Raw genomic sequence first — 13,171 nt, 5'->3', positions numbered from 1 at the left:
CAGACATACTTGGTGAGGAAGTCCCGTGCATCCCTGGCGCTGTTCATGCTGTCCCAACTGTACGGGGGCCCCTGCAGGCCTGCCCAGGAGCCTGGGCCTGGGGGTGGCCAGCCTGATGTTTTATTCCTATGGCTGAAAAAGAGAACAAGAAAATCAGTTCACTTTCTTGTTCAAAATAGAAAATAAATTTGCAAGCAGGTAAAATTTGCTTGGTTCAGGTTCTTTTATTTGTAAGAAATTTGAACAAAAGGAGCCAAAAATTATTGAATCAAGCAGGACAGAACTCACCAAAGTCATTTTTTGGGATTACAATGTAGACACAATTCACATTTAACAAACATTAAACAGTGGTTTGGACTCATTTTAGCTTTTGTTATCAGCTTCACTGGGAGGGTTTTCATACGGGATGATTTTACTTCAACAATCCACTGGCTCTGGATACATGCACTCAGAAACACTTAGCGCACTGCTGGTTAGAATCCTCTCGGTCCAATTAGTGTGACTTATCGTCTCTCAGTGTGGCTTGCAGTGTGAGGTGGAACTGCTTAGAGCGATCGACCGCAGTCGAATAACAGCTCATCGGCTCCGTAGCGAGGCAATCAATGACTGCATGTAAGAACAAAAACCCATGCATGCAGCGGGAGAAAGCAAAACACTAATGTGGCAGCGGGTGTGCCTACTGAAAAGTACAATGTCGGGGAGGATTTCAAGACGATGAGAACTGATCGTGGAAAAACTCTCTTTCCACATCTCCTCCTTCTTTCTCTGCGACTAAAATGTAAAAACTATCCACCCTGCAATGAGAACTGGACACGTAATCCCCACAAATAAAGAGCGCCGAGTCAAAAATTCAAATGCGCTCTCACATGCCACAGAGACCGATCGTGCTCAGGTTATGAAGCATCAGCGTCTTTAACGTTCTGCAGAAATGATCCCAAATAAGATCAGAAGCCAGTGAAATGCTGCTGAATTTCTTCTTCTGTTTCATTTTTTTTTAATCTAGAGCACCTTCTCCAATTGCCATAAACTACGAGGAGTTTGCTATTGAGATTGCAAACTGATACACAGCTACAGCAACAAATGATTCATGACATTTCAGAGAGAGAAAGCTGGCCAGTTGTTTAAAGTCAGAAGGGCCAGCTGTTGGACCCCTGCATGAAATAAAGTGCCCAAGTGATAACTTGTAAGTGAGTAAAAATCCTTTAGAGGAGTAAATAAAAATGCATACTATATGAGGACATCTTCGCCGTAACAATCCAGCTGATTGATTCCAACATTGTGTTGTGGGTGGGTTGAATACATCATTCTGTCACTTCATTGCTTGCAGGATGGAAGCTGAAATAAAATTGCCCTTTGAATATCAAGCTCGATTGCAGCAGGACAAAAAATAAGAAAGTGGTGTCTTAAGAAAAAGGAACGTTTCACAACTCCATTAACAGAAACCTCCATTGAAGGCATTAAAAAAAAAAACTGATATTCAGGATATCCTCAGAGGCTGGAGATGCCTTCCACCACCGCTGGGCTTGTCCCTAGTCTGTTGCAATCCGCGGATTTCCCTTAGTAGCTTGTGTTTCTGCTGATCTTCAGTCATCCGAAAGAAAAACAGATCCACCGCTACTCCTGAATCCCAAACATAGGCTCTTGTGCTCCATATATACAATGGCCGTGGTGTTAACGGCTGTGCAGCTCCCCAGTGTGCAGCCAGACATTCATCTGTATTTGTCATTGTGCTGCTGTTGAGAGCAGCTTTGGTCCAAACTGAACTAAACTGCTGTGGCCTTGCCTCCTTTATCCCATAATCCCTCTCATCACAGGGAAAACAAATCCACAGTGTGTGAGTACTTTTGTGTGTGTATGAGGGAGTGGTGCAGCTGTTTCTGTATGTATAGATACATAAAGTCATGAGTAAAAGAAAGGATGCACTCTTATAATACTGTGGTTTTACATATCAGAATGTTCATCTTCTTTTCACAATTCATCCAGTTCGGAGTCGCAGGGGGTCGGGAACCTATCTCGGCTACCAACAGACTGGTTGGAAGTCCACGGCAGCGCCAATACATACAGACACAGTTTAAACAAACACTCACACTGACTCCTACGGTCAATTTAGAATAGAAAGATCAGTGGTGGTAGTATAAGTCAGTAGTTTTTTTTAATGTCTGAAAGACCAGAGTTTGCTTCTATTTGACATGATATGTATTAATAACTGAGAAATGATAGCACCTATCCCTGGAGACACTGCTTCCTGTTTGCATTACCTCCCTCACTTAAGCCCTTTATCATGATGGTCAGGGCAACAACAATGGGCACATTTTTTATCTAAATATTCATGTGTATCAGCTGCAACTTGTCCCATGGAGGCTCTGCAACTTACAGCAACAACTCAAGGACAAAAGGAGATAAGATGGAGCTGTGAGGTAGAAGTGTATTAGACCAGTATGTTTTCTCCCTTAGAGCCCTGATGATACCTGCTACTACATGAAACAGGAAAGGCTCTAATCGTTTGGTTTTAACGGGCGGTTGAAATGTCCCACTTGAAAACTAAAAATGCGGCTTTAAGTGTATAATTGTATGAGAGTGTACAAATATTGAGACTGTAAATCTGTAGGCAGTTATATTTGAAATAAGATTCAATGTCTATGAACGCAAATCAACAAATCAGGTGTGAGTGGCAGTTTATAGTGAGTTTGTAGTTTCTTCCAACTTTAAAAAGACAAAACTGAAAAAAACTTAAGGATGGCTCATTCTTCTCTGGCTTCCCTTGTAACTTCCTCAAATTCAAGCATCCCTTTTAGCATGTTAACTACGCCATGTGTGCAATTTTTATGAGCTATTGTGGATAGTATACTGGGACAGAAAGGTGGGATATGTTTGGCTCGGTTGTGCCCCACCCTAAAAGTTCATGGTAGTTTGAAAATACTGGTTCCACATGAGGGCTGAAATGTCTCTCCCTTAGCCCCTGGTGCCTGCAGTATAAAATGAGGTGACAGAGGAAGGAACCCCCAAAAATACCCTGTAGCCAGGTCAACGAGTCTCATTCCTGGTGAAATATAGGGTTATTTATAATAACAATAAGGAAGAAATTCATTAGCGCTACTGTCAATACAGTAGAGTGAATAAGTGCTGTATTATTTCTAAGCAGCTTGTATCATACCATTTTATGTCAGCGTTATACAGAGAGATGTCAATTGCAGCATGTTTTTCATGAAAATCAGCACTTTTTTGCAGTCAGTGTATGTATACTTCTGCTGTTTGTTTATTCAATTTAACTGTGACTATGGTGATGGTTTAAGTTGTGACCGACATGCACTGGCCTCATTTAGTCCTTACCAGTATTGAGTCAAAAATATGGTGAAAGCCTAAAATGACTGATTGACTGAAGAATTCTTTAATCGAATGTGGGGAAACTCGAATGTGACGTCATTCGAACGTCTGCACCTGACTGCCGAAGCCAACGGAACGCAGCCTTTTTTTTTTATTGGTTACCCTTCATTTAACTCAAATATGCAAATAAACATTACATATAAACTACGTTTGATGAATCAGTCAATTTCAAATTAATCTAGTACCATGTGGATGCATGACGAACAAGCAAATAAGATGGAACGCGGCTGAAATCACGAGCAGCGCAAATCCGTTACGTCACAGGCGAACGCGGCCGGAAGTAGTCATGTGAAGTGATTTAATCCACAATAAAATATCTTTAATAAACTTTAAAATATTTATAATATGCGTACTGGCATTATTTTACCTGCCTTTTCTGTTTTATTCATGTTTAAGTTGTGTAGAGTGCGTATTCACCAATTTAATATTTTCTGACGATGCTGTCACCGTGAGTGTGATGGGTATGGCGGCATCGATACACCCCCTAATATATATAATAATTTTTCAGAGAGTTCCTGGCGAGCACTCTGCCACGCTTCCTCGAGGAGCGAGGGTCTCCACGTGACTTGTGCTCCCCAGACAGGTTGGGTAGAGCTAGGGTGGTGAGGCCAGATTCACCTCTGTCACTATTGGAGTAACCCCTCCTCGAGGTAGCGGGGTGACTGTTGACCACCTTGTCTGCCAAGATTGATCGAGGAGCGAGGGTCTCCACGTGATCTTGTGCTCCCCAGATTATATGGGTTAGTAGCTAGGGTGGTGAGGCCCGATCCACTTCTGTCACCATTGGAGAAACCCCTCCTCGATGGACCGTGGTAATTGGTGACAACCTCCTCATCGCTTCAGGATTTATCCTCATCCGATGGGGAAGGCGGAGCTCAGCAGCAGCTAAGCTTAATATTTACTCAAACTAAATGCCGCATCTGGCACTCTTGCCTTCGCTAAACACTTTAGCTCGCGGACCTCTGCTATCTGCTCTAAAATGCATCGATCACCCGGTGACCAACACTCACTTATTTAATAACACCAGTCTTATTATCCTTTGGAAACACATTTAAAAGGCGAATTCAACGCCAAAGGCTCCTCCGTCTTTACCATCAACAACGGCCCAGCTTCACGAACATCACCCCCGTGGAGCTAAGCAGCAGACATTATTACACTTCTTTGAAAAATTATAGTATTTCGGTAACAAAGTCACAAAGTCCTCATATATGAAGGATCCAGAACTCATCTGTCAGCCAACTGCCTTTGTGTCAAGTCAGACCGACACTGACACAAAATGCGTGTAAAACACTTTTCTTTGACACCTTTTTTTCACTTCATACTTGGATTTAAACAACAACATCAGCTGGTTAGATTCATAAAACAATCATGGTAGTAAGCTCACAGATTCTATAATACTACAGATTCGCAACTCACGGTGCATTTCCGGTTTCCAACGAGGCGATTTTGGTTGCAGTTCCACCCTCTTTCCACGTGGGGCGCTCAATTTTTGGAGACCAGAATGAATGGAGTCCTATGGAGCTATACGCCCTAGCGTGCCCTTATCTCAAGATATAATTTTTTCTCTAATAATTCGAATGTTGTGTTCGAAAGAGGATGTTTAGAAAATACCCATGGCTGAGTTTTAGATTTTTAGAGCCACTCATTTGCTTAAAAAAAGGATTTTAAGTGTATATGACGTCATACATAGCTTACGACCGGAGATGCCGCTTTACAGCAACAATCCTGCTTGTTGTTGGTCTCAAAGGCAGCAACGTTTTCAAGGAAGAGCTGTAGTAAGAGAGAATCTGTGGTAACATCACAGATTCTTAGGCTGTGGTAACATAAGCGGAAAAAGTCCATCTTAATTCTGTTGTCGCTTGGTATGGAGCCAGCCGTCAAGTGGTACCTCTGGTCGTAATTCATTCTTTCGCCGGTCGACCAGCTGTCATTAGCACAATGCTAGCGCGTTGTGGACAACAAGAAGCCAACCTGTAAGAAATCAAAGGGATATATGTACTCGTTCAGTAGATTTTTGACTGGAAACCCATGTTTCTCAGAAACTACATTGAAATCTGAGCGCTCTTGAGCTCCATTGGGCCCAATTCATTCTGGTCTCCACCGACGCGCCCAGTGGAATTCTGGTGGAACTGAGGCCAAAAAGCCGGTACAATGGGGCTTAAAGCTGCAGTCTGCAACTCTTTTTCAAGCATAATGCCTGGAACTGTCCGGGGATTCTGAAAGTAGTACATTAAATACCCCAATACAAAAAAAAAAGAGTTCTCTAGGTCCCCTATATGTCCCGCTAGGTCCCTCCAAAGCCAGCAGGTTTGTTTACAAAATTGCAGACCGGACCGGTAAAAGGTAACCAATCAGGTTTACGAGCTGGGCTCTGCTGCCTGTCAATTACCGATTGTGCATGCGCGATACAAGGTAGGCTCGTCCCCACGCTTATTTATCTAGACTATTGAACTTCATTACGGGCTAGTCTACTTACTGTGTCTTCCATGATCGCAAATGACAGGTGAGTTGATGAATGAGGAGTCGTGTACGCGCATCTGGCGTGCACGTAGACGTGCACGAGTTCTCATGTGTTTTGATGGGGCGGGACAGGAAGTTGAATAACTTTTTATTTTTTGGTTAAGAAATAAGCATTTCTTGCATTTTGCGACTACGGAGGTCACCGTTTTCAACTTCAAGCGTTCTGATAGATCATGTAAACTCTTAAAATGCCAAAAATTAGGACTTTACGTATAACAACAACAAATCCTGCAAACTGCAGCTTTAATAGTAAGTGGCAAGGCTGTTAGATAGATAGGCTGTGGTAAGCTCTAAAACGCGTGTTTAAATAATGCGACTCTTTCCCCGCATGGACTCCATTTTGTCGGTTGCCCTGGTTACGTGTAAACAAACACGTTCCGACGAACCGTCGTCACTTTCCGGTTGGCTTTAGAAAATGACTCCCCTTGGTTAGGATAAGTTATGAAATGAACATTAGTGGTAGAAAACAAGCGCGGTTAAGGCTCCATGAAAAAAAAAAAGTGGAACAAATCGAAACATGGACGCCATGTTTTCCTGTCGCATGCAGTTACTCTTAACAACCACTAGAGGACTATTTACATTTTTTTCCAACCAAAGTATAGGCTGTATCTGCGTCTATGGCTATCACGATCACCCCATAGATACATTATGTGGAGAAGCAAAGTGTCTCCAAAGCGATTCTTGTTCATATAGATCCAGTCAAAATAACTATGATTTGTGTGGATAAATGCGAGGACAGAAAGGTGAGCTTGAGCAGCCTGCTACAACAATATCTTTCACTTTTGTACCCTTTTCTTTCATTTTAAATGACTAACCTTGATAATAAAGCTATATTTTACGTAGTATTATACCTATATGATATATGGAGATGATATATTGATATTTTTTTAAACTATTTTAGTGTAACGTCAGCCATCCCAAATTCATGTTAACCTTAATACTTTGTCTTGAGGGATCAGTTTCCCCTCAGCGATTCACCCTCCTCCTCCAATTCATGACACAAAGCTCATCTATCGGTTTCATCTTCTTTGACAGAAACGCACTATCAGGAGACATTCTTTCAGTTAAAGAAGTTAAACTACAGAATAGAATAAAACTAAATAAAATCAGATTGTGGGCTGACATGATGTAAGCAATTGTCAGATAATAACAAAGCCTGCCTATTTGTGTGATTTTTATGCATCAGCATCTTTAAACATAGTCAACAGTGGAGTATAGCTTGTCTTCTTTGAATATTTTAACTAAATTAATACTTGTTTTCACCCTTCTACCTTCCCTACAACTGATTTGTCATAACCGGTCCCACAGAGACTCACATTATAGTCACTAATTCGCTATGATTTTTCATTAGCTTGTGTAAAGACTAAAATTTGATTCCAGCTTTCCATTACACAACAATGCCCATCCTCTTGCATAACAGTGCGGAAGAGAAAGAAGCAAGATTGCACCTGTATCCAATTCCATATAAGACGAATAAATGGCCGCCTTGATAAAGTCAACAGAGATGGTGGTTACTGAGGTTAGTCGGGTTGTTGCTCTTTGCTGCATCACACGTCCACAGAAAGCAGTTCAGACAGCTGGCACAGACCTCCACATTCAGCCACGTGCTCCAGTCAGCACAGCCCCAAACACAAGTGCTTCATTCCTCATTTACTGCAGCTTTGACTTGGACTGTTAACGCCCAGGACCATGATCTAACTAACTCAGGGTTAAAAAAAAAAAGTCTCTTGATAAAAGTCTAATGTTAAGTCATGTATTTTTCCCATCTTAGCTTCCCTACATCAGTGGTTCCAATCCTTACGCGATCAGTTCACTCTGCAGCATGTCAATGACTGCTTTTTTCGGAGCATTATTCTGTTGTAGAAGACATTCTTTTTAAATCTCACTAATTTAATGTTCTCTGTGCTGCAAAATAAAGTCCAGTCATGACTGACCCACCCATGAACTTAATCTCAGGAGAAGTTATTTTCACAAATCTATGTCTCTTCGGGCTCTGTGCTTTTCTTTCCTGACCCGATATGTCGCTAATTTCTACCTTGGATCACAAAACCAAAAATGAATATTTTCCCATGTGTGATAGAAAGCATGGGAATGGCGTCACTGAGCCATTTCTACTTTTGTTTTCACTGACACACACTTGCAGTTTGGAATATGAATCAGCTCCATTATGATCCAAAAAAGCTTCTGCTTCATGTTAAAGATTGGACCTGTCAGAATGAGTACTGCCCCTGCCAGTGGCCTGGCTACTTATTATTACTTCTTGAAGTGTAAATAATTTTGGGAGGCCTATTCTTTTTTTTTTAAGAGATGCAGCACACGCATGGCAGGAAGGATGAAATTCTGCAAACTCCCTCCAGATCTCCATGCAGACCGAATGAATTTGCACAAAAGGCAAAGAGCTCTCGCACGATGCTTTAACCTACATTATTACAATACTTTCTGAGGCCAGCAGAGTAAAAGCCACCGAACCCAGCTTGACTTCATACTCCCAACACTTTACACTCTACAGAACAACTAGGTTAATTTCAGATCACAAACAACTCTCAGGGAAACTTCTTTTCTTCTATTAACAAGCGCAGCTGCTGCATGTCCTTAATGCTGCTTGTTCTCTCATAAGGAGAAGTAGGTTAAGTGGTTGGGAGGACAGCACATGAAATATACATGAAAGATGTAAATTTGTTTTTCGGTCACTTTCGTTCCAGCTCCCTCGATATGGCAAGTCGACCGAGTCGGCGAAAAAGAAAAGGGTTCATTCTCAATCTTTCTTTTACGAACAGATAAAACGGCTGGATAGCTTTGGAAGACTCTGCTCCATTCAATGCATTTTCAATGCAGGACATGTAGAGTCCAAACATAAAGAATCAACAGAGAAATCAAACTTGGAAACATTTTTCTTCTGGATTGTGTCACAACTACTGTATATTAGCAAATGAAATGAGGCTAAAGAAACAAAACATTACATAACTTAGGTTTACAATGTATGTAATCAAATTAAATAGCTACAGAGTAAATATAAGAGTCAATTTCTATCCTTTCGCAGCCTTTTCTAATTCATTTTGGTTGTTTCCGTAATACATTTTAGTTACAGTAATCATGAAAATAAAAATATATACAAAAAGATAATGTTGCCTAAATCATCGAAGGAATGTCATTTTAAACTCCATGCTTTTAGTAAGTCATTCACTCTGTAGCTATCGACAGTGTTTTTTTTTTTTTTTAAGTATTTTTGGGGCTTTTTATGCCTTTATTGGATAGGACAGTGGAGAGAGACAGGAAGCAGGGGGCAGAGAGAAGAGAGAGGGGGAACAACATGCAGCAAAGGGCCGTCCGATGCAGGACTCGAACCAGGGCCAGTTGCAGCGAGGAGTATAGCCTCTTGTACATGGGGCGCCTGCTCAACCCACTACGCCACCAACCACCCGTAAGAGAGAACTTTATTGAACTTTATGGATCCCTTTGGGAGGTCCCCGCAGGCAATTTAAGACTTTCACTATGGATGCCCAAACTTTTGCATTTGTCTTCAAGTCTGTCAGTCTTGTCAAAGACGCCGTTGAATTAAAAGGATTTGTGCTGCTGTCAGCAGAAAACTATCATCCAATCTGACACTTATCGTCACTCACATGTTCTTAATTGGCTTACTAATGAAGCTTCTTCCCTCTTCCTCATTACAGTCATTAATGTTCAGACCAACAGCTCCGAGCGAGGCAACTTCAGCCATGGCTTGACCCCCCCCCACCTCATAAATCTACGTTCGCCTTTCTCTTTTGTTCCATTTGGTGCTTTCCTTCTCTATTCATGCTGGTCATAAATTAAACATGGGCGCATTTTGTTAAAGGATGCTCTTGAAGTGCTCTCACTTTATAAAGCTTTACTATCTAAAGACAACAGACCCTTTCCCTGAGTGCATTTCACACACATTTAAATATTCTGTGAGACAAACTCAGAAAAATGTCAGTCCATAACTGGATAAAGTGATACATGTGTCATATATCTATGTATATGCCTAAAAATGTCGCCCTTTAATTAGAAAAAAGCCTAAAAATCATCTCTCATTCCCCTTTTTTTCAATATGGAGATGCAACTGCCATGTCGCTATGGGATTTTTATAGTTAAACAGATAGTTGGAGGGGTTAGATTTTGCAACATGACTTGGGAGAAAAAACTGTGCATGGTTAGGACTTTTTCCTTTTCGTTGACTGTGGTTACCACACATTAAAGTTCCCCTACACAAAAGAAATGCCTCCAAATATGTTGTCATATCCTGATTGTTTGCCCTAAATTGTGACACTGCTACTGTTTGGAAATGTGAGACACATGTATTTATGTTACTTTGCGCCAAATGCAGCATTCCTTTGTGTACCTCCCCAATGACCATGACTTGAGCCAAAACCATCATCAGGAATAATTGTCAGTCGTCTGGAAAAGTAGCCTCTCTAACAAAAAAAGTAACTTCTGTTTTTAATCAAGAACAAATGACGATGAAAGGGCGTTCTCTTTCATCTGAGCCTTTAATTTCTATATTCATCATCCAAGCATTGCTCGAGTTGGGGTGTTATATTACAAACTGTAGATTAGCAGGTTAGCAAGAACATGCTAACTGTAAGCTAGCTTGCTTACAGCATTTCCTAAAATATTCAGTAAGTCATTGTTAAAAGAAATAATGTACATATCGACGGAGAACAACACTCCAGGAGAACTGAAATAGCAAACTGAAAACAAGCTTCAAGAGCAGGTTAGCTAACTAGCCTTTAAGTACAGATTTCACCAAGCTTCTATAGCACTATTTCAAGTAATTCCATTTCATCCGAGTATCTCCTTTAGGCTTTTTATGTAATTTGGAGAAATGAGAATTAGTAAGTATAGTTTGAAATAAAGAAGATTTCCATGTAAATGTCCCGTTCAGTTTATGTTTATCGTAGTCTTCAAAAAGTGAGCATGGAACATCAGCATGATATGGACTAAAATACATCACGGTGGTTGCACTAAACTAAGTGGGTTAGTCGGACTATAACAGTCTTCGGGGATTTAACCAATAACAGCTGAGTTGTAAGGAAGTTATTAAATAGGGGAAGTACATTCCTTGTTTAGAGCATAGCAGACTTACAACCCTCATCAATCTAACCTATGTTTATGTTTGTAGCTTTTCTGCCACTCCTGTTCATGAATATATACAGCGAACGAGAGAACCGGAAGAGGCAGATGTCAGGTGAACATCTCATAGGGTACCTTCTTAAATCATCTTGTTATTTAGGTTTGACCTGGTCCTTTGACACCGTCATCCTCCAAAAAAAGCAGATTTAATCATTTGTTTTTCCATGTCAGCCACCAAGCTGCTAAATCTAGAGAGCAGGCAGTAGGTGACCGCTACTATGCTGTTTTATGGTTGCGGGTGCATTTCTCATGCTGCACTCTGCTGCACTGTGCGCAGTAAAGTCTTCCCACTCCAAATTTACTGTTCTCTGAGATCCTAATAAAGGCTGAGCTGTACTTGGGGTGATTAGTGAGATTAGGATTGTTATATCCCCTAGAGATGAAACTCAGCTCCTTAAAAAGACTTATTGGTACTGATGTGGAAACATGCCAACAGTGCGTGATGATAGAATCCATTAAAAGCTCACCATAAAAACCTATTCTTTATCAATGCACTGGAGTGGGTGAGCGAAGGAGATGCTTTACTGCGTGTTGTGGCTCATCTGATTTCAGAGCTGTGGACAGCCCCTCACAGATTATACAGTTCTTTCTGGATTACATTCAGTGCACAGACACAATATGTATGCAGTGAGAGTTATGTCAGTATGCACACGGACAGCTGCATCAATCACAACTGTCTGGCTTGGACAACACTCTGACTACTGCAGCCTCATTTCATAAAAAAGCTTACTTTGGACAACAAGACACTTTGGACGGCAGTCCAACCACTCAATCTGGAGATGACTTTTAAGGACTTCAACTCAATTTCCTTGCTTATTTCTTATCTACTTGCCCATTAGTTTTCTCTCCTTGCTGCTCTGTTTTATTTCACATAATTTCATACCATGAGTATAACTGACAAGAACTCAGCGCACCTGCTACGTTTACAGTGCAAAGACTCGGTCCCCTGCCCACTCATAACACACACAGATCCGTCTCTGATAAGCGGCTGTCCTTAACTGCAGTTAAATTCAGACGGCATTCAACAACCTGAGACATGCGTAAGAGGACAGCATGGGCAGTTACACTTCATTCATAAGAATAGATCACAGCCAATACATCATCTAGATCAAAGAGGAGGAGTTAAAGGTAGGGTAGGAGATCCTGGATTTTGAGTCCAGCGAAGCTGCATTTTGAAAATACACCGGTAAAAAGTCCCAACCCTTTTCTTCACTTTCCCCCCCGAAGGCACGCCTTTAGAGTACATGAACGTGCACGAGCACGAAGGTGCACGAGCGCTGTTCTGACAGCAATCATCGATCGTTGCCGTATTTAGTATTTAGTTTATGCTAACTATGCGTTTAATAATGCTAGGTGCTAGCCAAGCTGGCTCTAGTTTAGCTTCCTGCCAAGCTTCTGGACCGCGTAATTCGTTCATGGAGCAGGGTACGCGCACAGGGGGAAGGAGGGGGAGGGAGGAGCAGATTGCAGTTTGATAGACGGCATCAGTATCCAATTATTGTGAACGGTCTGTTCACAATGATTGGATACTGTTTTTCCTAGATTGTACGTTCTAGAGGCCACTAAAACTTTTCATATTTGTGTCAAAACTTTTAATTAATTGGTTGCAATGGGGGTGTGAGGAGTATTTCAAGCAATATGTAAAAAAAATGTTCCAGAAAAAGATCCCCTACCCCGCCTTTAAGATACAAGACTTGGCAGAGAAGACATGGCACACGTATAAAAAGCAACTACATCAATTAAATAGATTTGTAATGAATAATGAGGTTAAAGCAAAGGATGACAGTAGACTAGAAGACAGGAGAGAACGGAAGTCTTTAGCTCAAAATGAAGAAGTTGTTTCCATTTTAATGAACTGGAAATAAAACATTTATCATTTTTGTGTCAGCTTGTTCTTATTGATTTGTCTCGATTTAATGATAAGCATTTACTATACAGATATACATATGTGTGTGTGTGTAAACTATATTTATACATGCTGTCCACGGGAGTATTCAGATGCTTTTCAGATGTGAATATAAAAGGATCTTTGCCCTTTGGGACTTACTTAAGATAAAGTCCTTGTTTGAATTGTATAGTGTGTTGAATTAGAAATGAATAAGGGGTTCAGTTTTTA

The 13,171-nt window shown here is 41.0% G+C and overlaps 1 protein-coding gene across 1 annotated transcript in view; it reads right to left on the bottom strand.

The window, feature by feature from the left end:
• The window catches only part of LOC142391212 (FERM and PDZ domain-containing protein 4-like), an 81,386-nt gene that overhangs the window by 25,668 nt on the left and 42,547 nt on the right, over positions 1-13,171 (bottom strand). Inside the window, exon 2 of the mRNA XM_075476987.1 lies at positions 10-132. Coding sequence (XP_075333102.1) covers positions 10-132 — 123 coding nt within the window. The remainder of the gene's footprint in view (positions 1-9; positions 133-13,171) is intronic.

Source organism: Odontesthes bonariensis, chromosome 11 (assembly GCF_027942865.1).
Source record: "Odontesthes bonariensis isolate fOdoBon6 chromosome 11, fOdoBon6.hap1, whole genome shotgun sequence".
NCBI lineage: Eukaryota > Metazoa > Chordata > Actinopteri > Atheriniformes > Atherinopsidae > Odontesthes > Odontesthes bonariensis.
The sequence above is the reverse complement of the archived record's forward strand: the minus strand, read 5'-3'. Positions and strand labels throughout refer to the sequence as shown.